We start from the raw sequence: 27792 nt of genomic DNA on the forward strand, positions 1-27792 counted from the left end.
GACCAGTGTTTCCTCCCCCTGCATAACACGCCAGGGTCTCTCTTGTTTAACTTCGATATCCTTTTCATCACTAAATGTACAGGTTCTAAAATAATGTGTGTAGGTTTTTAAAATAATGAATGTAAAACCTTCCCAGGGTCTGCAAATTGCCCATTAGCTGAGAATTTGTTATTTCCATGGAGGGGTTAAAATGGATTCCCTTTTGAAACATGCTGTGTGAATATATTTTTCTTTCACTTCCAGGGGCTCCAATTTAGATTTGATAAACTGCAATCACAACCTTTCCTCTTAGGGTTTCGCAGAGATTAGTGAAAAATGGACTCAATCAAGAAATTGAATTTCAGTAAGGGGGAGAAAGAGGCTTATTATTTAGCAAGTCAACAAAGAACATATTCTAGGTTCTCATTATACATTTTTAAAACGCAGTGCTAGTTTGAAAACAAATAGGCCAAGGAAGAAAACAAAGAGAAAATTCTACACACGAAAAACCAGTACTAAAGGTCACTGATTATTTTTCTGTTTTCTTTTTTCCTAGTTTTCAAATCCTGGATGATGGGCGTTGACCTTTTGCTTGTCGTGTTCTCTATGCTGGGACCCAGAACAACTCACAGGTATTATTTATTTAGCCAGCTTCATCATTAAAGCTGCCAAAGAGGATCCAGGGCGGAACCAACACAGGGTTGCGGGCCCATAAAAAGGACAACATTAAATATTGTACAGCAATGACCTCGTGTGTTTTCACAACTGCCACGTAAGTAGATAAGGAACCTGAAGGAATAAGGAAACAAGTATCTCCCACATTTATTGAGAATCTGTAACAGGAGAGGCGCAGTGCTGGGTTTTTGAACATACATATAAATAAGCTAATGTCAATACCCTCCACGTAGTCACAATCTAGTGGTCATGGCTGACTGTGAAAAACAATAATAAAGACACAGAACACAATGGAAGAAGAGGGGACAGGATGACTTGTAATGATTGGAGGTTTGGGGTTTTTTGGAGATGGAGTCTGAGGCTTAATGAGTAGAGAGCGTTCTATAGAGAGGGCAGGACAGATGAAGGGAGAATAAAAGCAAAGGCATAGAAAGGCTATACTGTGAGAATCTATTCGTTATCATATCGAGGTTGAGGGCAGGGCACGGGTAGAAGGGAGCTGATGTGTTCAGAGGGTTTACAGATGCCCTCGAGGCCAACTGTGGCAGCAACGTACAGAAAAGTAGGTTGGCAAGGAAATAATTTAGGAGACCATTGCAATGGTTCAGGAAAGAGGCGATGGAGCCTGGAACTGAGCAGAAGCGGGAGTGGAAAGAACGGTAGTGATCGGAGAAGCAGAATCAATATAATTTGGCAACTGATTGGGCATGAACCATGAAGGAGGACGATGGGTTGGAGATGATTCTGACACATTCATTTCAACCAGTAAACAGAGGACACTTGAGCCACCCTTGGTCCAGACAGAAGGGAATTTCTACTAAGGAGGGGACACTGATTTAGAAATCAACCACAGGGATATGACGGTTGAATCCACATAAGAGGAAGAAATCACTGAGAAATAGAGTCTAAAGAGAAAAAAGACAAAACGAAAAACCTTAACATGCAGGGAAGAAGGGAAGGGAGAGCAGTCAGTCACTGGTGTCACCTGCATGGTCAGTCTGAGACGGAAATGGATGATGCCCGGTGACAGAATTCAGGGAAGACAAGTTTCCAGAAAGACAGCTGAATGCGGCTGAAGGGATGAGTAAGCGATTTCCTGTGGTCACAGAGCTCACCCCCAAGCTCCCAAACTCTGCACATATCTATTGAATTATATCACACATGAAAAACAATGTGGTTTCTCATGAGGAACCTACGCCTCATTTTACGAGTGGTTAACCCGGGACTCTTGTTATCGAAAATAAATTGCGAGTTCCAATCTCCTGCATTAAACTTTCTCTGCAGCTCACACCACTCACCTTACAGTGAGCTTTTTAGATAACTACTATTAATCAAGTCCGAGGCCTCACGTGCTCTCCTTCACCCTCGAGGTATTACGCCGTGGTTACTTGCAAGGGCTTCCAGAGTCATAAGGCTGGATGGACTCTTATCTAATCCAGCAGTGTGCCAAGGGCGTGTTCCCTAACTTCTCTAGCATGAGCTTCCTCGTTTCCAAGTTTGGGGATCGTGTTACCTATTGCAGTTGGGAAGAGTGCATGAGAGAGTGCAAGTAAAGCTCTCCGCATACCGCCGCGGGAGGCTCAATTCTTTATTGCTGTTACAGTTTTGTAATCTCCCCGAGGGCAGAGGATCCCTCCAAACAATTCTAGTCCCTAAAGTGTGGCATCGAGCCAGGGACATGTGAGCCTAGTTCTCCCAGCCGTCAGGGAAACGTCATTCGCGGCAAGAGGGATAAAGAGCAGATCAGCTCCCGGGAGGGACGGCTGGCCGCCCGTGACCCTTGGAGGGCTACCCGACCCAGGGTGCAGAGCGCCCACTCAGGGTGGAAACTCAGATAGGCGGAGTCGGGGTGCCAGACCGCCAGGGAAGAAGCACTGCACGCTGGGACCGGTAGTTTCCAGGTCGCAAGTTCACGGGTCGGAGGAGGGCCCAAGCGACAGAGCCCTCCCCAGCCCCGCCTTTTGTCCACGTCTCATTTCTCCGGGCCAATGCGGTCTCCTGCCCGCGGAGCCAGCCCCTCTGCGATCCGGTCCCCATTGGTCCTGAGGCTCAGCGTCGGGGGCCCTACCCGGAAGTAGCGCCGGGGGAGGTGGTTTCCTAGACTACGACACCGGAAAGCCAGGGGAGGTGCTCCGGGCTGTAAGGGCGGAGGGTGGCGGCAGCGCTGGCGCTAGGGACAGGCTCGGTGGCTTCGGGAGACAGTCCGGCGACGGCGTCCGCTTGCTTTCCTCGGCATCCCGCCCTCGGCACGGCTCGCAGTCCCCTCGCCACCCGCGTCCGGCAATGTGTCCCACCGGCCGGGCGTAGCCGCTGCGCGTGCGCGGAACCGCGGGGCCATGAGCGAAGCCGGTGGCTGCCGGGGCTGTGGGTCTCCGGTCCCTCAGCGAGCGCCATGGAGCCTGGTGGCGACGACGGCCGCTCTCTGCCTGGTGACGGCCACGTCCGTGTGGACGGCCGGGGCCGCGCCCATGAGTAGGGAGGAGAAACAGAAGCTTGGGTAAGGGTGCTTGGCAGACTGGGGTGGGTTTCCTTGTGTGCCTGACCACAGGTGCCTGTCATTGCGAGCCAGGCTTTCAGTGGCCTCTCGTCGCGATGGGACGTCTGTGGCCTCGAGACAACCCTGGCGGGCTGGACAGGTTCCGGGAAGGTGGGGGCCGCCGCCCGAGTTGCGACCTCGGGGGACTGTCGGCGTGTCGCCTTGGCCGTCGGTGACATGTGCAGGTTCCTTGAGGCCAGCCGTGGTGTGTAGACGCGGCTGCCATGTCAGTGGCCCGTGAAGTGGGCTACAGCTCGTGTTGCTGCGCGGGAGAATCCTGGGGTTGTTTGTCCTGCGAGATCTGGTTAGGTTTCTCGCACAAGTGAGCTCCCCGCTGGGAAAATGTTGAGTATCTCACGGTAGTTAAGGAAATAATGTTTGCACCTGTTACGGAGAAACGAAGGTGTTCATTGGAACTTGGACATGCCACATTTTACCATTTCTTGCACCTCATTTTCATAACAGGACACTATTCGGTGGTGTTTTCAAAAACCTCACTTAAGTATACATATGCACTTTACTCCAAGTAGTTTTATCAACCTTGGAAGTGTCACAAAATTATCAGTTACATTTACGGCATCTCAGAGTCAATATCCCTAACATACCTTAGGTCCCACAAATGTATTTAAAAAAGCCAAGAACCTGTAGAAATGGGCAAAGGGCTTGAAGATTTAATTCAGGCAAGAGGAAATGCAAATGGTCAATGAACATGAAAAGTAACTCAACCTCATAAATGTGAAAGATGCATCTTAAAGCAATGAGATAGCTGTTTTTTATCATCAGATTGATAAAAACAAAACATGCAGTTAGAGCACTTGGCTAGTTGAGGTGTGAGAAATAAACCTTGGTGGGAGTGGCTTGCTTTTACTACTAAAATTTAAGTTGTATGTACTCTTTGATTCATTAATCTCACCTCCAGGATTCTATCCTGTAGAAATAAAAGCACTGTTAATGTAGAGAGAGGTACACAAGGGTACGAGGGCGTGCATTTTGAAAGAATAAAACTCTTCCTTAGAGTAACCATATTATGGGATGACATTAAAATATTGAGGGGGAAGTAGGTTATTGGAAGTCTATCCAGGATATATTATGCCAAGAACCCCCCCCCCAAAAAAAAGTTGTAGAATAATATATATAATACCTTCCCATGTTTTGAAAAAAAAGAAACTGAAATTGTCTAAGCTTAGAAAAACATGGAAAGGTGACTGCCTTTTGGAGTTGGGAGATAAGGTGAAACCATCAGGTTTTATTTTATATACTTCCTATTGTTCATATTGTTGCAAGACTTGTATTTTTAAGTAAAACAGTAAAAGAGCTTGGTGGAAAAAAGATAAAATATCAGCTACTAAAATAAATCACCACAAAACTCATAAGTATCTTCCAGTTTCCTCTTTGTGAATTGAATGTATGTATCAGTGGTAACTTACTGAAAACTCTGCTCTGTGCTAGGCATTGTACGTATTATCTCTGTAATCCTCCCTGCTTCTTAATGAGGTAGATGTGATCCCCGTTTTGCAGATTTGGAAATTGAGATTCAGGGTTGACTTGTTCAAAGTCCATGAGCTACTAAAGGGAAGAGCCAGTATTCAAACCCATAAAAATTGGAAAAAGAAGCTTCAAGCAAATATCTTACTTGACTACCACTCCCCTTTCTCCCTTTTTTTATTAAAATTTTCTGGTTGAAGGGTATGTCCTTTTTGACCGAAGTTAATTTTTAACTGGAAAAGTCTAACCAGTTCAGATCAATTTTGAGATCATTTGTGAAAGTGAGGTTACAATAATTTAGGCATGTTGATTTAGATTGCCTTATTCTAGAGTAAGTATAGAATAAGAGTCTAGAGCTACAAATTACAAATGCATAGTTGCCTGATTGCCCTTCCCTCTGGAAATTTTCAGGAAAATGAACTCTTGATTCATGAAGTTTACCTGTGAGGTTTTTTTTTTTAAAGTCCCAATAATTTATGATAGAAAGCCGAATGCCCCACCTCTTTTCTCCACCCAAACGAAACTGATGATAAAGACTGTAATTGTCTGAAATTGTAAGCAGTTGCAACAGTTGCTTGCAGTTTATTGTTTCTGGAATTATTTACCTAGTCATATGTAGTCTTACCCTTCCTGGGATAACTTCTCTTTTGCTTTTGTATTTTAAATGTTACAGTAGTTGTATTAACTTTCATTAAAAAGATGTATAAAACAATCCAATTTCTATAGCACATTGGCAGGCAATATAACTTTAGAAAAAGCTGACTTAGAGAAATTATTTTGAAATGAAGAGAGACATAATTTTTGAACTATGGATCTGATTTCCAGTATATTTTAATCTAATTTGTTGAATAGGTATACAACTTTATAGAAATACTATTTGTTTAATACAGTAATTATTCTACCATTCTGTATTTAAAAATGACTTTGTTAGTACTTCTATGTTACGGTAAGAGAGAAAGTTAACTGGATATTAAATATCTCTACTTAGAAGTATGTGTTGTGGAATTTGCTGATCATGTGCAAATGTAAGGATTGAAAAATAATGTGTCCTTGTATCCATTCATACTATATTCATAATCTTGAAACTCGAATGCTTGAAAAGTTGGGTTAACAGATTCAAGCTTATATTATCTGTAATACACATGACTAGGTACAACCATTGATATGGGAATTTTGACTTCCTGGTAACAATCTTGTATTTTATTTCAGGGAAAGGGAAAAGAATTCCTATATTCCATTTATTGATATCATTGCTTGAAAGGGAAATTTTAGCTTTTTATATATATTTTTTGGTTTATTAGCTAATTTGAGAGATCTTTTATCACCTGCAAGACAGTATCTAGAAGGCATTTTTAAGATAATGATTTCCTGAGATAACTTGATCTATATCTTATCATACATATAAACACAAAGAATTTTGTTTTAGCAAAGGGATAAGATTGTGTTTTTGGTGATTAGGTGTTGCTAAATGGTTAATATAAAAAGTTGTCAGGACTTAGTTTACTCAGTTCTCAAGTTTGAGTATACTTGATTTTACTGGTCATTATGGCTAATGGATCTGGAAATAAGTCCTTTTCTGTCTGCTAGCTTTATTATTACCAGTATTTTATCATCCATGATTACAATTTTTAAGCTGACAGTTGCAATATAATAAGAGGCAAAACAAAAATACACCCAGTCATTTTCTGCGACGCTTCCTCCATTCTCACCATTAGGAACTTGGGAATAATAGGAAGAGTTAATAAGATATTAGTAAACTCTTTTTCCCTTGCTAATTACTGAGAAATTTTAGCCATAACATTAACTTCTATAGTTTTTCCGCTAGCTCTCAAGTTCTCCAGCCAACTTGAGAGCGTTTAATTGAAAGACTGATTCCTTGGTGCCAGTCGTGCAGACTTGATTTAGTAAATCTGGTGTGGGGATCAGAAACCACCATTTTAAACAGTTAGTCTGGAGATTTAGAAAAACAGCCAAAACACACATAGCTCTTTTTGAGAATACGTTTTCTCCTTTTGGAGGTGAATACTCTTTATTTGATTTTTGACAGTTCTTTAAAAGGAGCTGAGAGCACACCATAAAACCATCAAATGTATCTTCTGAAAATGTGACAAACATTAACAAACATGTACTAAGCTAGACATTAGTGATTCCATTCAGTTTAAGAGGAGAGGCAGAGGCTTGGTTGAGTATTGTTATTTCATATCAATATATACACATATCCACACCTGTCTTTTGGTAGAATATATAGTATAAGCAATAATAATTTATTTGCGTGGGGCTCCCTAGCAATTTCTCCCTTTTAGGACAGATGTTAAATAATTTGGTTAAGAGGTAATTGTTTTTCAGTATCAGATTTCCTTCTTTCTGTGTGGCATGCATCATTCATCAATTTTTTTTGGAAAAATTATAAGATGAATTTTACATGAGTTGCTAGGAAGGAATAATAAATGTTTGGCCCCATTCTGCGTGGTTCACAAAACCTTGCTGACTAACACTGGTGTCTTTCCTGACTCTGTTTATGTCCTTTTTAAGTAAATATATATATATATATTTTTTTCTTGGTGTATATTTATGAAGAAACATCTTCTTTTTGGAAGATAATAAATAGAATATACTTAACTTTTTTTATTCTCTTTTAACATTAGGAATCAAGTACTGGAAATGTTTGATCATGCTTATGGTAACTATATGGTAAGTAGAGAGCTTCTCTTTATATACCATTCGTGTGAACTGATTATTATGTGAGCACAGTCCTGGGAATTTTGAAACCTAAATTAATAGCCCCCCCCTTTTTTTCTTTTTGAAACCTTAAATTTTTAGAAATCAGTGCAAGCATAGGCTAACAGAGTATTCCTGGTAGTGGTTGTTAGAGAACCAGTTCATTGAATAGATAAGAATAAATCAAATTAGATTATGAAACTAAACAGCTTCCTTTGATGCTATCAGCAATGTTTATTGAGTGCTTTCTGTAGCTATATGTTGTGGATGTAAACATGAATAAGATGTTATCTCTGGCCTTAAGAGAAATTACTTTGTTAAGTAAAACAACAAAACAAAACCATTTATAGTATTTAATATACTCTGTGAAGAAAACCATTGCTTAAAAGAGACAGACTCTCTGTCCCTGTCCTGTACTCTCTGTCTAAACTATGTGCTCATGGTGGGCTACGATTTAAATATATTTTGCTTTCTGATCCATACAGTTTTAAAGTGTCTTAGTGCTTACTTGAGATGAAATAGCAGTTTTAGCTTTGCAAGATAAAAAGGTTCTGGAGATCTTTTGCACAACAGTTAATATACTTAAACCCGCTGAACTTTCACTTAAAAATGGTAAATTTTATTTTTATTTTTTTTATCACAGCTAATGATCTTATCCCTCATAGTACAGAGGGAGCTTCTTGCCCTGCAGTAAAATGATCTTAAACTGAAATTCTTTTTTTAATATTTAAAAAGATGAATTAGCAAGCAAATTTTAGAGTTCAAAAGAAAATGTTATGGGTAATTTTTTAAAGACTTCAGTGAAGTTATTCTGATAATTATTGCTTATGACCTTGTTTTTATTCTTTAGAATGTCAGGATATTTTCTTTTATGAGTAACACGTGTAAAAATGTAGTTGGAAAAGATTTGACAGAGAACTAACTTTAGTTTATTTTGCTTTTAAGTATTTTTTAGGTGAGTTTGTGAATTCAGTTTTCATTATATGGTACTCAAATATCTTCATATATAAACATTATAATATCTAAGTATACATACTTTTTCCATTTTTGTATTTTCTAAACATACTTTATATTTGTTGATTCTTATTCCCTTTTATATTGTACATTTTTAAGAGTGCATATTGAGTTCTTAATAAATGTTTATAGAATATAATGGTGATGAAGTTTTGGGTATTTTTAACTATATTGAAAGCACAGACTTAAATTTATTTCTTCGGATCTCAGCCATTTCCTTTATATCTTTTTCAAAATCATTTATCTTTAAAAAAGGGGTTTCTGTCATGAGTGATACACGTAGGGCAGCTTGATTGCTCCATGAGCAGAATTAACATCAAGAGGTTTCAGAAGCATCATTTTTGGTACCTGGGCAGCTGACGATTGTTGGTCCTGGTGCCCATGGGGAGAAGGAAAGAAATCATTTATCCCTGGTTCATTCACTTTGGGCAAAGCATAATTTAACTAGTCTAGGCCAGCAGTTTTGACGGGGCCAAGTGGATCCATGCTAAACCCTCAAATCTTAGCCATCTCACAAATGCCTACTTTTGGATCCAAAGTTAAGTAAAATGGTTTTATTTATAAAATAGCTGCATCAGTTCAATACATCCCACTCTGAAGAGGATCTTCTTTTTGTAAAGCACAGTATCTTCAATATCTTGTCCCTTCACTAGGTAAATAGCAGAAAGGCTTGTCGATATACTTTTCCTGTGACAGAATGCAGTTAACAACTGGGCTGTGACGGAGCAGGTGTTGAGGGCAGCCCTGAGGGGACATCCTGTTCTGATTCCTATTTCTCGGACCCTAACCGGGTGACTTCCTATTACAACTACCCACTTACAGGATCTAGAGGAAAGGAATTTCGGCTCCAGAGACTGGGAACTACTGGCATTAGCGCTCCCCTCCATTTTCCTGGTAGAGGTACACCCATCTGCAGTTGGTGCAGTACTTATTTTAAAATGTTCCGCTGTTTTACAACATGAGTGATTCTTACAGTGTACTTGTGTTATGCTCATTTTATGTGAGTTTTGTAACTCAAGATTGAGTCTAGAATTTACACTTCCCCTTTTCAGGTTCTCAACTAACATGAAACAGTTCTAAAATATTAAACAGGGAGCATGTGCCCTGTATTTGTTATGTGAAGTCTGTGGAAATTTTTTTTCTTGTTCTTACACTCAGAAGCACTATTAGCTTGCTGAAGGGTAAGAGTGTATGGGTTTTGGAGTTGGATGGGTTTGAGTTCAAATCCCATCTGGGTTATTTAATAGCTTGGACCCTGCACAGGTCATTTAATCCTCTGAGCAGTGTCTTTGTGTGTAAGATGGGGATAATTGCAAAGGGTATAAGATTACAGAGTATAAGATTTTTGAAAACAGGGACCATTTTATTTGATATTTAATAAATTCATCTTTTAAATGTCCTAATTGAATTCTTGTGAAGATTCAATCAAATAGTGCTTAATTTTTTGCACTCGGTTATTGTGGTGTATCTTTGCCTTTTAAATTCAAAGAAATCATTTAATAAGCTTCATTAAAAATACAAGTTTATGGTGAATTTTGGGATATATAAGCTTTACATTTAATTTACTTTTTAGTAGTCAGTTGCCTACTGTGCTAAAACATAAAACTGCCTGGCACACGGTGGGCTTTTAATACATGCGAAAAGCTTTTCATTTCTCACTAGCTTTTTTTAATATTACCCTCCAGTCTAGTCTACAATTAGAGCAGCTCCTTTTTACCTTCTCGGTTCTCAGGAAAACAGTGGTATTTTCCAAAGACAGGCAGTAGAATATGATTAAGAGCAAGAACTCTGGACGTGGACCAGGACACCCTGGAGTGGCTCTGCCACCTCCCAGCTGGGCTCCAGCCTTCCCGTGGCCGTCCTCCTCTCTCTGAAATGCTTTGCTTGCCTCACAGTGTTGTCGTAAGGATTCAACATGTAAGTGCTTCGAACTAGTGTCTGGCGAGTGGGAAGCACTGTGTGAGTTTACCGCTGCTGCCGAGTGCTGCCGCTTCTGTCACTGCTGCTGTATTGTTCATTCTCGGCCTGAGATTGGAATGCCCTTTTAAAATCCAGCGACTCGTTCCCCAGATTGTACCTAGGACTTCCTTAAAACGTACATGTCCTTCCCTGTTCTAGGCATGTACCTTTTGAGGGTGTTTTTTTCCTTTCCTTTTTTGGTTCCCCGGGCTCTGTTAACGCTGTTTTCCAGAACAGTGCTCTGCCGGCTTCAGGTAGTTTGCTCCATCCTGCCGTCCCTGGTGCAGCCCAGGAATGTGCTGATTTTATCGATTACGGGCACAAATATTAACACTAGAACAGCTATGTTTGACAAGCCTCTTGCCCCGGTCAGACTGCAGTTTATTCCCAGTGAATCGCACAGATGGCTTTCTCTTTCCCCCAAATAACATGAACTCTGATTGTTTTGGCAAAATCCTTGCGTGCCCTCGCTTAACCCCAGACTGCAGGCGCTTTCGGGCTTCTGTTAGCATGTTTTCAGTATCTGTGCGGAGGTCCGTTTGCAGATTGACTTAGACAACAGAAGGACGTCTCTTTGGGCCCCCAAACGCCGAGCTGAGTTGGGTCTGAGCTCTGATCTGACCCTGGGCCTCCAGCGTTTTTCCTGTGCGCTGTAGACAGCTCAGCTAACCCGTGGACGCGGCGGAGCTCTGAGCGGCGCCAGGGGGCCCTCAAAGCCGGCACACTTCCCTGCAGCTAAGGGAGTCGCACCCACGGGCCGCTCCTGCAGACGCAGATGCGCCTTTTTATCACTCAGGCCAAAGGAACTGTTTTAAAATGTAACTTGGTTATGGATTTATGTGAGTTTTCTTAGAATTACTTCCCCCCCCCCCGCCATGTTTATTTTAAAATGTATTTTAGTGTGGTAAAATATACATAACAAAATTTACCATTTTTACCATTTTTAAGTGTACAGTTTTGTGGTATTTAGTACATTGACATTATGTAACCATCACTATCTCTGGAATTTCTTTATATTCCCTATTTGAAAATCTGTACCTGATGTTTTCCTTTGATAGTTTGTTCATGAAAAGGAGTAATTCTGTAAGTAAAGTAGTCTAGAAGTGGTACGAACACTCAGAGGAGGGAAGATAAAAATTTGTCATTTTTTTGTGTGTAGACAGTTATGGGACTATGTGTTTTTAACCATCGTTCCTTGGCCTCCACTTCTAGAACACATGAAACTCTGCCAAAATGACATAAGAAATTCCGGCCCTGGCTGGTGTGGCTCAGCGGATTGAGCACCAGCCTGTGAACCAAAAGGGTGCTGGTTTGATTCCCTGTCAGGACACACGCCTGGGATGTGGGCCAGGTCCCCAGTTGGCGGTGTGTGAGAGGCAACCACACATTGATATTTCTCTCCCTCTCTTTCTCCCTCCCTTCCCCACTCTCTAAAAATAAATGAAACCTTAAAAAAAAAGTTCTGTAGTATCCTCTCATAAGGTTTTATTATCACACTCTGATACTCCATATAGGATTTTAACACAGTAGAACCATGTCTTTCTGTTGATTAGGTATAATTTACAGATAAGAATTTTCTGATTTTGAACTAGATTTTGCGCTTTGACCATTGTATACAGTTGTTTACCCTCGCACTTATGATATAGAACATTCCCGTCACCCCAAAAGCTTCCTTGTCCTCCTTTGCAGTCCTTTTCGCAACTTAACCTCCGGCACCATTGTGATGGGCTTTTTTTGTCACTATAGTTTTCCCCATTTCTAGGATTTCATATAATTGCCATCATATTGTATGTAATCTTTCGATTTGGGTTCTTTTGCTTAGCGTGATGCTTTTGAGATTTATCCATGCTGTTGGATATATTGTCATTTCCATTTTTTGCTCAATAGTATTTAGTTGATTTGATAAAACACAATTTGCTTATCCATTCAACACTTGGTACATTTTTGGCTTGTTTCTGGTCTTTGCCTATTATTAAAAGGACTGCTGTGAATCTGTGAATGCAAATTTTTGTAGACATACATTTTCATGTGTTTCCCACCTAGGAATGGGCTTGCTGGGTCTATGGGAAGGGTAAGTTTAGGTTTAAAAGAAGCTGCCCAACTTGTCTGAAGTGGCTGTTAGAGTTTGCATTTCCTACCAGCAGGGAACAAGAGTGTCAGTTACTCCACATCCTCTCTGACACTTGGTATTTCCAGTCTTTTAATTTTAGTCATTCTAGTGAGTGTATAGGGGTATTTTGTTGTGATTTTAATTTGATTTTTCCTGATGACTAATGATGTTGAAAGTCTTTGCATGTGCTTTGTATATCTTTTCTTTTTGAAGTGTCTATTCAAATCTCTTGCCCATTTTAAAATCAGGTCATTTGCCTTGTTACTACTAAGTCATAAAAGTTATATATTCTGGATGTCAGTCCTTCATCACATATACAGGGATGGGCAAAAGTAGGTTAATAATAATAACAATACTTGTATCATTAATAAGTAATGATACAAGAATAAACTTTCACATACTCAGCAACGGTAAACTTTCTGTTGTTCAGTCCCTACTCCCAGTCTGTGCTTTGCCTTTTAATTTTCCTAACAGTGTCTTTTGAAGTGCAAATGTTTTAAATTGTGGCCAAGTCCCATTTACCCTTTTTTCTTTTACGATTCATGTCTTTTATATTTTACCAAAATGATATTTGCCTAGCCCAGAGTCATAAAGATTTTCTTGGTTTTTTTTTTAGGTGTTTATAACTTTAGCTTGTGTATTTAGATCTCTCACCCATTTTAAGTTAATGTTTGTATGTGGTATGAAGTAAAAGTTGATTTGTATGCATTTTTTTTCTATGTGGATGCCCAGTTGTTCCCGCATTGTCTGTTGAAAAGAGCACCCTTTCCATACTGAATTACTGTGGCGCCTGTGGAGAATCAGTTACCCTTCAGTGCATGGGTCTGTTTCTAGACTCTGCATTTTTTTTTCATTGATCTAAATATTTATTTGTACGCTGGTCTCACAGTGTCTTAAATGTGAAGTGAAGCCTTTCAGCTTTGCTCTTTTAAAATTTTTTAGAATATTTTAGGTTCTTTGCATTTCCATGTAAATTTTAGAATCATATTGTCAAGTTCTAAAAAAAAAGTCTGTTGAGCCATTGATTGACTGGGATTATGTTGACTCTGTAGATCAATTTTGGGAGATTGCTTTAACGGTTTTCAGTCTTCCAATCCAACACAGCACCTCTGTTCACTTATTTTGTGTCAGCAGCGTGTCATAGTTTTCATTGTACAGGTCTTGCACATCTTTTGTTAAATTTATTCATAAATATTTCGTATTTATGCTGTTACAATGTTATACATTGTAGTTTTTTTCAAACTTTAATTTCCAATTGTCCGTCAATATTATAGGGAATTACAAAAACCTTTCTATCAACCCTATATCCTGCAACCTTGCTAAATTCACTTAATATTTTTAGTAGCTTTTTGTAGTAGATTCCTTAGGATTTTCCATATGGTCAGTCATGTCCTCTACGAACAAAGAGATGTTTCCTTCTTCCTTTTCAATCTATATGGCTTTCATTTCTTCTTATTGCAGTGGCTAGAACTTTCAGTATTATGTTGAAAAAACATGAAATCCTTGCCTTACTCCCAATCTTTGGGAAAAAGCAGTTGACTTTCACTATTAAATAGGACGTTAGCTGTTGGTTTTCCCAGGTGCCCCATTCTAGATTAAGTTCCTTTCTATTTCTAGTTTGCTGATAATTCTCATCATTACAGGGTATTGAATTTTGTCAAGTACTTTTTCTGCATCTATTGATACAATATTAAAAAAATCTTAATTTCATTATAACTTTATTATTTATTATCATTTATTTCATATAACAGCTCATGAGGTTGATTTATTTGATCATTGATCAAATTCAAATAAATGCAGTCTTAAACACCCGAAAAATAGTTTGCTAAGTGAATATAAATAGTGGTCAAAAAGGAATAGGGAAGTTTGACTTGGGATGAAAAGATAACTGATAAATTATGCATGTTCACTCACTAATTAGCATATGCTATTGGTATGTGATAGATGGTTTATTAAATATCATTTAGTGTTTATTTTAGGAAGGAATATCTTACCTTCCTCAAAGGAGGGAGGTCCTTAAGGGTCTAGAATAAAACATTTAAAAATGTACATAACTTTAATGGAAATTAAATAAATTTGATATTTTCAATAACTCACTTTTATAAATAATGCTTTCGTTTTATTATTGTTTTTATTGCGTCTCCCCTTTGCGTAGTTTTTGATGTTGGTTTTATGAAAAGTCAGTTTTGATGCTGCCTTGACTTGAGTATTTTCAGAGAGAGTTTTATCACTTCAAAGTGGTGGTAAATTTAGAATCTGATGTGGAGAGTCTACTATGTTTTTATGTTTTTCCTCTTGCTTTTAGCTAGGCGCACATTCAGTTTCGTTCATTTTGAACTCTTTTTCACCTGAGTTTTGTTTATGAGTGATGATTATTAAATGTTTTTCATGGCTCTGCGTCATAGCACTGTGAATCACTTATCCCGGGTTCTGGCTTTACATTGTGAATGGGAAGTATTACTGTACCTCAGATAACCAGGATGCTGGAAGCATAATATGGCCGTTTATTTGCCACGTATGCAGTAGTCTGGATTTATGCAAACCAACTGTAGTTTGCTCTGTGGTTAACCCAAATAAAAGGCTGTGGTTTTCTTTTTATTCTTAAATTGAAACGGGAACATGAAGTATTTTTATACAAGGTTCAAAACTCCCTTATTTGATTATTCTGGCTTGCAGTTGCTATTAATATTTTTCTTATCTGGATAAGCTTAGGGTTTGAGGGTTTAAGCTTAGGGTCCATATTTAATTTCAGACATTAGTGTCTGTCTGTGTATGTTGTAAAACCTTGAAAATAGTGATATGAAGCTTTCTAAACAGTGGTGTAAGTAACTCTTGATTTTAAAGGAACTTTTAAAAATCAAATTAACATTTGAATGTCTTTCAAAATACATCAGCAAGTTTAAAAAATGTTACTTTTCTTGAATTGCTTCTAAGTGTTTTTATATATGTTAAATAGAAAATTATAGAACAATAAAAATAGTGTGTATTGTGGGAATGACAGTGCCATTGGAATTAACACTGAAAAAGTAGCAACTTGACATGTAAAAGACACGTTAAAATAATTATTAATTTATACTGAAAATTATATATAATATTAAAATTACAAAATACTGAATTCAAAATTTAATAGCTCCACGTGAATTCTAATTATATCAAAACATTTGTTGCCTGGAATCTTTTAATTGGGAAATGAATTAGTAGAGCACTGAACTTATTTAACTACCTAGAGGGTAGCAGTCTTCAGTGCTTTTTGTATTCTTCATCCTACTTGATTTTGGGGATTACTTGGGGGGGAGGGTGACTTTTCTGTTGACTGTGTGTTTAGTGTTCTTGCCCTCGATTCTAGTTTTTTGCTGCTGATGTGCTGTGAGTTTAGAATTATGTAGTTGAGTTTAATAAGAGGTAGTTAGATAGAGTTGGACATGGAATTGGGAATATTTTTGCAGAACTTAAACAATTAAGAATCATATGGGCATACAAGTATCGGAGGAACACGAAAGAGTATAAATTGATGTCTTCAGTTTGATAGTAGCTATCAAAAATTAAATATCCATACCTTTGAGCCATTGGGCCTGTTCCTACGGATTTAATCCATAGCAGTACAAGCATATGTACAAAAGATACATGAATGTAGAATTTTATTGGAGCGTTGCTGATGTAGTGAAAAATCGAGTTCAGCTTATGTGTTTATCAGCAGAAGAACAAACAGACTTGAGCATGTCTGTACTGAGGAATACAGGGAGGAGAAGGCACTGCGAGGCCCGGAGGCCCTGCAGTCAGGCGGTCAGGCTTGAATTCTGCATCTGCCGGTTGCCCGTTGCACCACATGGGCTCACTTAATTCTGCTGGGCCTCGGTTTTCTGATCTTCGGAATAGAGGTAATTGGGTCGATTTCGGAGGGCTGTGTGACAGTTAAATGAACTGAAGAGTAAAGAACAGTGCTTACAACGTACGTACTCTGTAACATCAGCCTATGTGAAAGTATGGCTTTGCACTTCCAGTGTACCTCAGTACTCGTCGGTTCGCTCCGGAACTCTGGACGCGTGCCAAATGATGGAGCATTTTCTCGTGCGGGGTGGTGTCGTGGCTCATAGAAAGTGTGACGAGTCCCAAGCAGGCGCTGAGTGCAAAACGTTTTTTTGTTGTCAAAATGCAACGAGTACAGCGTTTAACAAGTTCTGAAGCCGATGAGTACCGAGGAATAAGACATCTATAAAATTCCAATAGGAAGGGGGGAGACAGAGACATTGATGTGGGAGAGAAACATCAAGTGGCTGCCTTCTCATATGTGCCCCCACTAGGGATCAAACCTGCAACCTGGGTATGTGCCCTGACTGGGAATTGAACCTATGATCCTTCAGTGCATGGTATGATGTTCCCACCAACTGAACCCAAACCAACCAGGGCCGATTATCAGATTTTAAAGAAGTGTTTTCCTACATATTTTTTTCAAGCATGTATTACACTTATGACTAAACTTTAAAAAACAAAAAAGATTCAATACATCATAGGAATACTAGAATTTTTTGACTAACCTTTATTTTACTTTAAAAAAAAAAAGTGACTATGGAAAGGTTACATTCCCTAAGTGATGTGTGCTTTCACTTATTTTCCTGGCGACTCACTCTGATATCCTTGCAGGAACATGCTTACCCAGCCGATGAACTCATGCCTTTAACCTGCAGAGGTCGTGTCAGAGGCCAGGAGCCAAGTCGGGGTGATGTCGACGATGCCCTGGGGAAGTGAGTGTTAACACAGCGGTGGCCTGGCTTGGCCAGGCTCCCAAGCCTGAGGCTCCTTAGAGGCGGTTGGCAGTAGTGTTCCTGGGGATTGCTTGAACGTTAATGGCTGCTTTAAGTATTACATTAAGTTTCTTTATTCCCTCCCTTATCTTTCATAAAAACATCAGTTTAGCTCTTTGCTCAGTGGAAAGTTAAGATGAATGTCTCTTTTAACATGTGTATAAAGTCACCCCCACGATATAAGTGTTGATGCTTTAATATTTTTATTTGCTTTAAAAAGAGCAAATGAATATTTCTATTCATTTTGAGGGATGCGGAGCTGAAAATAAATGTAATGCTAAGGCTCTTGAGGTTCTTCCAGTGCTTTGTAGGTTACATTGTACTATTGATGCGTGAGTACTAGTGCACAGAAACTGCCAGTAGGATACAGATACACCTGCTCGTGCATTCATTGATAAAATATTCAGAATTCTCATGTTTTATATCTTACTATACTTGTTTCTTAGGTTTTCCCTGACACTGATCGATTCTTTGGACACTCTTGTGGTAGGTTTAACTCGTCTTGAATTTACTTATTTTATAAATTTCATAATATATACACAACAAGTCTAAAATAGAATCCTTCAGAATTTCAGAGGTATTGATCTTTGATTCTAAGTAAATCTTTCACTCTATCGATTTAATAATGTCATGTGAATGCCAAATGAAATTATGGAGAACCGTGGAGGTACTCACATAACTTATAGATATGTCAGCTTAGATGATGCCACCTTAATCAGGGAGGTTCTTGCTACAGAATTTACATAGACTTCGACTTTAAAAGGGAAAACAGTCAATTTAAAATTGGGTTTCATATTAAAATTTACTCAGGGCTTACCCTGAATTTTACTTGAATTTTAATCAGGTACTCTTAAGGAATATTATTTCTAAGTTGGAATTTTTAGTGAAAGTATTAAATGAAGTGCAGAAAAGCACCACAAAATATTGTCAAATGAAAAGATTAAATGGTCAAGTAAAGGTAAGCTACTTTTAATGGATTATTGTCTGTCTTTTCTTCTAGGTATTAAATAAAACTAAAGAATTTGAAGATGCAGTGAGAAAAGTTTTAAGAGATGTTAATTTAGATAATGATGTAGTTGTATCAGTCTTTGAAACAAACATCAGAGTTCTGGGGTAAGTTTGAAGACTCAAAGGCTATAATTTTAGTAACAGAAAAGCTTAGGGTATAGTGTTTTTGTCTTGATACTAATTAATAAAGCAAGACACTTCTTCCTTTAAAAGATGAAAGTTGGGATATTATGAAACAGAGGCTGTGGAGGATCTTCCATTAAATCAGGGACCAAAGCAGCAGGCTTTGGACAGAGTTGCAGACTCAAATCGAAGGTCATCCCTGTCTGTCGTTGAGACAGGACCGTCGGTGGGACATTTGCCCATTAGCTGCATCACAGGTTTTTCACGAGCAATATAGTTTGCTACCCTTTGCCAGCACCTCCTCACGCCAAGTGAAAGTAAGTGTGTAGGGTTACCTTTCAGCTGAACCATTTGAAGTGCTCTTGGAACATTTAAAAATATGGAATTACAGGATTTATTAACTCAAATTTCAACATTATTTTTATATTTAATAAGGTTATTCTCGTGTTGTTATAATGCATTTTCTTTTGTCAAAGTGAGTATTCTTCAATTAAATTTAAGAAATAATTTTTAAAAATTAAAAAAATTTAAGAAATAGTTATGTAGCTTTTCAGAGTTTATTAATCTATTACATTTATTGCGAGTTGGGAGTTGTTTTTTTAAATTTTTTTAATATTACACTAACAGTTAAAGCTTTCATGATGATATAATTAAGTAAAGTTAAAGTTTTGTTAAAATTAAATTTGTCAGGTTTGTTCAAATAAGGGACTTCTTTGATCTTCTTTACGTTAAGAGAACCTTTTTAAGAACGCCAAACACTTTAACACAGGTAGAACATCTGTATTCTTTTTCAAACTGGCTATGCAATTATGAAGGTGTGCCATAAATGAGTAGCCAGAGTTAGGTAAAAAATTAAGTTCTTCTGTGGTCTTGCCTTATGTGTGGCAAGTTGTTGCTAACAAGGTGCATCTTTTAGTGGGTGGCCTTCGGGCACCTGTAAGATGTGGACAATGTTCCGTCTCTGTGATGGCAGGGGTCTTCTGGGTGGACACTCACTGGCAATCATGCTGAAAGAGAAGGGCGAGCACATGCAGTGGTACAACGATGAGCTTCTGCAAATGGCCAAGCAGCTGGGTTACAAGCTCTTACCAGCTTTCAATACTACCAGCGGCCTTCCTTATCCAAGAGTAAGTAATTCGGGAAAATACAGACGTGTGTGTATATACTTCCTTTGCTATTTAAAATAAAAACCAACAATAGACTGTTGTGATTGGAGCCATTGTTCCTCACCTTCCTGTGGCTGGAGAAAAGTGCTTCATAGCTAGATAACAAATTTGTATTGGCACTTCAGTTAATTTGGATTTGAGTGGTGGGAGAATTTAGGTGAGTTTAAACCTTTCATATGTCACTCATGCACGTTAGACTGTGCTGCAGAAGGAAGAGGCTGTGCCAGGCTACAGCTTGGGCACAGAGTGATGGGTGCAGAAGATGCAGTTGAAGCAGCGCGAGTAGGTGTGAGCTGCCCAGAGGAGAGGCTAGAGGGAGGGCCCAGGACGGAGGGGCGCGGGGAGGAAGTGGAGCCGTGAGAAGGAGAGAACAGAAACATAGAGCAAAACCACAAAGTAGTGTATGAAAATCGTAAACAGAAAGCTTCAGGAGAGTCTCAAAAACATTAGAAGTAGGTGCAAAGAGAGCCTTGAAGATGTAATGTGGTAGAACAAAGGGGAAAGAAGGTTCCATCAGTGAAAGTGTAGGAATGTTCGTTTGGAGATTTCTTCTCTGTTAAAGACTTGTTGGCAGCAGTCATTTGAGGGAGTTTTGTGTTTTTCTCCCCAAGAAAAAAGATTTAAAGCAGAGGGAAAGAAGCCATTGAAATAGGAAGAACTCTCTTTTGTGATTTATTTCATTCTTTATTAACACTGTAACTCCCTCCCTCTTATCCAAGTCAGACATCTCAGCCATTACCACGCTTATTAAGTTTTTTCTTTTCTTGTTGCTACTGCGCAAGTTGAAACCGTTGTAATTTCATTCGGAAGCTATTGTAAATTCCTGTCTTACTCTTCGCTCTCTGGTGTATGGTTCCGGGCCTTAAAAAATTAATCTTACTGAAACATTTTTATCAAAATGCCCTCAGAAATTTTCCTGACTCTCCCTGTTGTCCTAAGTACCTTTTAATTTTCAGAATTCCTTATGGTTTGGCAATGAACTCCCTTTCTGATGGTCTCTCATACCCAGAACCCCAGTCAAATGAGTATTCACCCCATTTCAAAACAATCTATTAGTGTCTCTCAAACCCCCTAACGTTTTATTTTTTTGTTTCAGTTTTTTTTCCCCCACATTGCTATGCCTTTAAGCATGCGCCTCTATAATCTGGAATAACTTCTGTATCAATATTAATCAGATAAGACTCATCTCCTTGGTCAGGACATTTCTGGCTGGAGGTAACAGTGCTTTTCAAATTCGAGGTCACAGCCCATTGATTTTGTCCCACTATTTAGTGGATTGTAACCAACACTTTTTTTTTCCCTGAAACAGACTAGTGTTAAATCTCGTGTTTAAATTTCTAGTTTCTGATATTTTAAATAGCCCTTCTTTATACACATCTTTTTACTTCTTTCTTCCTTAGTATATAGAACCAGAAGAAGAAATAAAGCCACAGAAAGAGAGAATGCTTTTTAAGACTTCGGGTACTTACTGCCCAGTTGTTCTCTAGAAAGTTTCCGCATTTATAGTTCCTCAGTGTTGTATAAAAACATGTGTCATTGTACTGTTGCCTTTATAGTGTATTCTCATTCTTTTGTCAGTTTAGGAGGAAAAAATGGAATCATTTTTTGCAGTGCCAAAGCCAGCATAGGGACCCATGTCTCACCTACATTTCACTTCCATTGCTTTTTGTTGATATTGCCTGTCTCCTTGCTCAGATATTCCTAGAGTCTGTTGATTGACCTTGTTAAGGTAATAGGCATACCCAGCAATTGATTTCTGCAGATAAGTAGAAATAAATTTATTTGAGCTTCTCTTTATAAGAGTTTAAATAATAAATGATTTGGAAATATACTCATGATGTTTAATATTTGATGTTTTTGTTTTTATGCTAAATCTTTGGCATATGCTTGGTTTTTGGTTATTTATTTGGACTACAGAAAAACACTCTATTTTTAATCAGTTTCTGTCAGTTTGGTTAATTCACGTTTATACTGTGGTATTATAAAAAGACAGTATGGCTGTCTTTTAATTATAAAACAAAACAGTCCTTTCAAAGAAATTTTTTTGTGTTATTTGTTAGACCGTTAGCAAGGCAATGTACTTCATATTTAAAAACTTTTTAAACCTGTGAACAAAATTTAATTTCCTTTTAAATATATACCATAACTTAATCAGTGTTTTCTATATGAAGAACTATTTAATGTGGTACTGGTTTTTCACAAATTCTCGATTAAACCTAATTTCTTCTAGGGTTGGTCTATCTAGTTCCCTATTCTTGTACTAATTAGTTCAAGCTGTCCTGAAAACAGAATTATTATCAAAGTTATTTTCTCAATGTAATTTTTATAATGATACTGAATTTCAGTATCAAGGAACTAAATAAAAACGTATTTATTCCATGAATATTGTGTGCATAGAATATATGTCCTTAGATAATAATTGGAAAGTCACAAAGATTATCAGATTGAATTTCAGTAGTTATTTTGTGAATTATTTTCACGTTATAATAAGTCTTTTTTTTTTAAGTTTTTGTTTGTTTTAAAGATTTTATTTACTTTGATAGAGGAGAAGGGAGGGTGAAGGGAAGAGAAACAGCAACGTGTGAGAGATACAGCGAACTGTTGCCTCTCGCACGCCCCCAGCTGGGGGCCTGGCCCACAACCCAGACGCCTGCCCCGACTGGGAAACAACTGGCGACCTTTTGGTTCGCAGGCCGGCGCTCAATCCACTGAGCCGCACCAGCCAGGGCTAATAAGTCTTGACTGAAAAATATTCTCATTCAGGAGTCATTATCTCTTTAATTGCTAATAACCATCTTCTGATTTTATTTAGATTAATTTAAAGTTTGGTATCAGAAAACCAGAAGCTCGGACAGGAACTGAGACCGATACCTGTACAGCGTGTGCAGGTACCTTGATCCTTGAGTTTGCTGCTTTAAGTCGATTCACAGGAGCAACAATATTTGAGGTTTGCTTTTCAAAGTCTTTGATCCCGTGGGTATTGGGCATAATTAACTTTATATCTTTTTTCCCATTGGTCAGTTATTAGGATTATCAGTCAGAGGATTACTGTTATTTTAGTGAACTGTTGTGTAAATTCCATTAGTTTTTGTCAGAAACATAGAAGTTGTTGAGAGGTAAATATATGAAATACAACTTTGCATTTTTTTCACAAACCATAAAATTTAGGTTTATTCTTAGTTTTTTTAGCCATATTGCTGTGAATTTGATAGCATAAATGTCTTACATGAAATACGATGTCTCCATGTTTTATTTGTCAGACTTTTAGTTGGTCTAATGCATTTCTGAAAACTTCGCTAAATCTAAAACATGAAATTTTTGCACTTAAGTCTTGATTGAGAGTCTTATCTTTGTTTACTTCAAGGGAAATGTTATTTATTATCCAAAAGACTTAATATCCCCCAAGTGGTGTACTGTGGACTAGCTATGTCTCACACTTTTTAAGAACATTTTATCTAATTTTTAAACTTGGCATTGGCGTGCAATATTAACACAGAACATCCTCTTTTTTAGTATGTGTGACAGGAGGCTTTTTAAAAATTCATCAAATGGTACACATAGAACAAGCAAAAAGAAGGAGTATGTGTCAGCTTTAGAGACATTGGATCTGAGTGTAAATAAAACAAATTGTGTGTGTATGTGCATATACAGTGTCTCACGGACAGATTTATCCTGTTTGGTTTAATTTTTATTCTATACCTTGTTAACTATTAAAAGACATTTTTGCGCAGTAATTTGAACTACAAACTCTCTGAGATACTGATGCATTTACGGATGAGGAAAGGGAGGCTCAAAGAGGGTAAGACGCACAGCCAGTGGGCGAATGAATGGAAGTGCAATTAGAATCCATGTCTATCTGAATTCAAAGCCCACGCTCTTTCCGCTAGTCTGTTTTGCATTCGTAAGTAAATCTGTTGAAAATCATGATTTTTTAAGCTTCTTGAATGGTCATTAAATTATTATAAGAGAAGCAGCCTGATGCCGTTGATACAGTGTCAGTGTAACGCAGGATTGGCAGACTCCAGTCTGCAGCCAAATTCAGCCAATGCCTGTTTCTGTGAATAAAATGTTATTGGAACGCAGCCAGGCTCATTTATTTATTTTTGTCTGTGGCTGCATTGGTGCTATAGTGGCACAGTTGAAAAATTCTGGCAGTGCCTAAAATACTTACTACCTGGCCCTTCTCAGAAAAAGTTTGACTTTTGGTCTAATCTGTAAAGAGATCTGAATACTCATATTAGTTGTCCTGTAATTTAGTTTTACACTTGGGTTAAATCTTTGATTTTACTAGGCCTCTTTTCTTAGCTCTAGGAGAGGAGTAGGAAAAAACAATCTTTATGAAGCTTTCCAGCTCTGAAATTATAGCATGTAATTAAAGTTGTAATCAGCCTTGTTTTAAAAAATCAGCATAAATAGTTTGAATCAAGAATTAAAAATCTGCAGAGTGACACATTGACTTGATGATTTCTTTCTTTTTTAGAACCTCTACAATGCTGTCAATTTATGCTCTTAATTTTAATGTATATACTTTCGTGTACATGCCCAAAACCAAGAATTTGATCAGAAATTATTTCAATTTAATGGATAAAAATAAATGAAAAAGAGAAAAGAAACTGTTATCATAAGGTTAAAAGTTTGGTTGTCAAATGAATATTAGTTGATTTATTGACCTTTCTCTAACAAAGAAGAGTTGTTGAAAAATGGGATCTTTGCCCTGGCTGGTTTGGCTCAGGAGATTGAGTGCCAGCCTGTGGATCGAAAGGTCACTGGTTCGTTTTCCAGCCAGGGCATGTGCCTGAGTTGCAGGCCAGGTCCCCAGCTGGGGGCATGCGAGAGGCAGCAGATCAGTGTATATCTCTTACACATTGCTGTTCCTCTCCCTCTCTTTCTACCTCCCTTCCCTCTCTCTAAACAAAACAAAACAAAACAAAACAAGTGGGATCTTAAATGCATGTTTGTGTTCAAAAATGGTATACAAACTTTCAAAGCTCCTCCTGTTTTCTAAATAAGAGTATCTAAGGGGATTTGTCACTTTGCATTTAAATGACAGAAATTATTTTATCAAGGGCATTTAATTATGCCTGCAATTAACATAATTTAATAACATGTGTGTGTGAATGTGAACTTGGACTGCAAGAGTAGATGAACCCAGATGGTTTCAAACTGGGATCATAGCCAATGAACAGCATCTTCAGAGTCATTCTTTTTAACTGGACTTTATTGGCTGAGAAAGAGCCAAGATTTGACTTGTAAGGAAATGTAACATATATTATTAATGGTTATCTTACAAATTTTAGTTAATGCTTAAAATATTCTATGGGCCTTTCATTTTTGTTTCTTTGTTTCCTGTTTGCCAGAGACATGAAGTTATTAAAGTATGCTCTTCCTTTTTTTTAATCGTAGGAATATGCAAGAAAAGCTCTTGATTTTCTCTGGGAAAAAAGACAGCGAAGTAGTAATTTAGTGGGTGTGACCATAAATATTCATACTGGAGACTGGGTACGAAAAGGTATGTAAGTCAGGCTTTTTTAAATCACGCCTTTACATCCTCCGAATGGTTGGGAAATAAAAGATTTTCATTTGTTAAAGTAATCTAAGGGACAGTATCAAACAGTATTTCTCACAAGATTGCTGGAATTATAACTAATTTAGCCTTTTTTTTTCCCTTGGTGTGCCAAACTTTTTCTAGACCACTTAGTGTTCTATTTCATACCTTAATGGGCATAGCATTATTGAAAGAGGGTATGGATGAAACGGTAGAACTAATGACTTTGAAGTCCTCAGTCAGCAGAATCCTCAGCCAACTCGCATGAAGGTATAAAGTGGAACTCTGTATTTAGCAATGTTATTACCAATTCTTATTAAAATGAATTCAGATCATGAGACAAAGCATATAAAAATGTTATGTGAGCAAACAGGATACAGGATTGTATAAAGAATGTGATTTTATCTTTATAAGATGCCTTATAAAACAAGCAGAGATGAATGGAAATATACTAGATATTCCTAGTGAGATTACCTTGCTTATGTGTTTTTCTATTTCCCAAAAGGCTTATGTTGTAACATATAAATAAAAAACTGCCTGTTATTAAATAAATTAAAAATATAATTATTAACGTGAACATATTTTAATTATTGTCTATTCAGTATTGTATACAATTTTTCTAAGTTTTATCTAAATGGTTTCTGAAACTAATCTGAATCGTGGCCTCAGAATTCTACAAACTTTTTTGCTTTCTTTCTTTTTTTTTTTTAACTTGCTTTGAAACTCAGGTGCAAATTAATCATAATTAATTTTAAATCAATTATAATTGTTGGCTTATGACACTCTTGTCATTGCCCATGCATGGCCCATTTTACTTACTCATTTTTCATATGTAACAAGCACCCACAAACAGAACCATCTATTACAGAAGCAACCCCGTTGACCACCTATTACTTTTGCATATAGTCCTTCACTCTTCCTACTTCTGCAGTTCTATTTTGACTTACTTATACCATCGTTATTAGTTCAGTGTGTCCCACCTTTTCTGTTTCTCTGATTCATTTGTTTTTAATTGAACTCTGTGTTTGCCTCCTCGTAAGATGTGAACTTGAGTGTGCTCTCCTCTCCCCTTGTCCCGCTGCCCCTTCCCCCAAAGGCCTCACCCCTCTCCCCCCGTATGTTGATTTATAGATACTGCATCTTTATTCGTTTTGAATACGTTTTCTCTTTTTCCTTTTGGTCTTGCTCCCTCTTTCGTTAAAGATAACAAACTTCACCAAGGTATTTGGTCACTTGTACCTTATATATTGCTTGTAACATCTCTTAGATTTGACTCTCTTCTTATTTAACTATTTATCTCAAACTTGTTTCGGTGGCTTTTAATAGTTTCTGAGGCCTTATATGCCTAACAGCAACTTTATTATGTGTTCATATTTGAGTGACAGTTTGCCTGGAATAATCTTACGTTCTTTCAGCACCTTAAAAATACAACTCTGTTGTTCTTCTTACATCCTGTTAAAAATCTCATATTATTCTGATTTTTATGCCTTTGTATACGATCTATTCTTTCTCTCTAGAAGATTAAGAGTACCAAAGCCAAAGAAAAGTTTCTAAAAATATTATAATTTTAAGTGTAGAATTTTCTTTTTCTTTTGGTATTTTCTGAACTTTTTCTATTTAAAATCTTTTTTTTAATTGCTGAAAAGTTGTTCCTTATTATTTAGATATTTTCTCCTTTTCATTTTGCTTTATCTCCCTTTTTGTAGTTTCTATTATGTAAATCACTTCTATTTCTACCCTCCATGTAAATTTATATATATATCTCATTTCCTGCCCTATTTTCCTTCAGGAAGAAGACTGCTGTGCTCATTCAGTTTGCTAACATATTCCTAAGCTTTATCTCCCATCTTTGATGTTATTTTAACTGTTATATTTTTATTCCATATATTTCTGCTCAATTAAAATTGCTTTTTCTTATTTTATATTGCTAATATCTTCCCTACCACTTCAATATGCCCATTAGAACCATTTAAATTTTTTGGCATGCCTGTTCTAAGTTTTCTGATAAACGCTTATTCTAGTATTTTCTTTTTCTTTTTAAAAAGTCATGCTTCTAAGTAAAATGACAACAAACTCACAACTATCAACAACTGAACCTAAAAAACAAACAAAAAAACCCCTTAAGCAAGCAACTAGAACAGGAACAGAATCACCGAAATGGAGATCACATGGAGGGTTATCAGTGGGGAGAGGGGAATAATGGGGGGGGGGAAGGTACAGGAAATAAGCATAATAGGTAGGCACAAAATAAGCAGGGGGAGGTTAAGAATAGTATAGGAAATGGAGAAGCCAAAGAACTGTATGACCCATGAACATGAACTAAGGGGGCGGGGAAGCTGGATGGTGGCAGGTGCAGGGAGGAGGAGGGTAAAGGGGAGAAAAAAATTGAGACAACTGTAATAGCATAATCAGTAAAATATACTTAAAAGTCATGCTGCTTAAATATTTTGGGCCAGTAAATTCATGTTTCCTTGTCACCTACTTTGTGGCAAGGTCATATTCCAATTCCTATCCAGCCCTGTAATTTTAGGGATGAATTCTAAGAAGTTTTAAAAAATGTCGGTGTCTGGAACCCTGGAGATTCTGATTTGGTTGCCCTGGAATGTGCCCTGGGTATAGGGATTTCTAAGATTGTAACTGCAATTAAAATTTAGATTGTAATTCACCAGCTG

General features: G+C 37.7%; 1 protein-coding gene and 1 non-coding gene across 7 annotated transcripts in view; both read left to right on the forward strand.

Annotated features, from left to right (window-relative positions):
• Positions 1–2783: 2783 nt before the first annotated feature.
• EDEM3 (ER degradation enhancing alpha-mannosidase like protein 3) overlaps positions 2784–27792 on the forward strand; it is a 53074-nt gene continuing 28065 nt past the window's right edge. For all 6 annotated transcript variants that reach the window (XM_054587662.1, XM_054587664.1, XM_054587666.1 and 3 more), the window contains exons 1-8: positions 2784–3151; positions 7321–7366; positions 17118–17218; positions 17725–17764; positions 18279–18391; positions 19383–19536; positions 22388–22522; positions 24979–25084. In XM_054587662.1, the coding sequence (XP_054443637.1) occupies positions 2991–3151; positions 7321–7366; positions 17118–17218; positions 17725–17764; positions 18279–18391; positions 19383–19536; positions 22388–22522; positions 24979–25084 (856 nt within the window). In that variant the 5' untranslated portion in view covers positions 2784–2990. The remainder of the gene's footprint in view (positions 3152–7320; positions 7367–17117; positions 17219–17724; positions 17765–18278; positions 18392–19382; positions 19537–22387; positions 22523–24978; positions 25085–27792) is intronic.
• On the forward strand, positions 8658–8790 carry LOC129082118 (U11 spliceosomal RNA). The gene has a single exon (XR_008530380.1). It is a non-coding gene; the product is annotated as a U11 spliceosomal RNA (small nuclear RNA).

This window comes from Pteronotus mesoamericanus, unplaced genomic scaffold, assembly GCF_021234165.1.
Source record: "Pteronotus mesoamericanus isolate MK-2021 breed Mesoamerican mustached bat unplaced genomic scaffold, CSHL_Meso_final scaffold_1186, whole genome shotgun sequence".
NCBI lineage: Eukaryota > Metazoa > Chordata > Mammalia > Chiroptera > Mormoopidae > Pteronotus > Pteronotus mesoamericanus.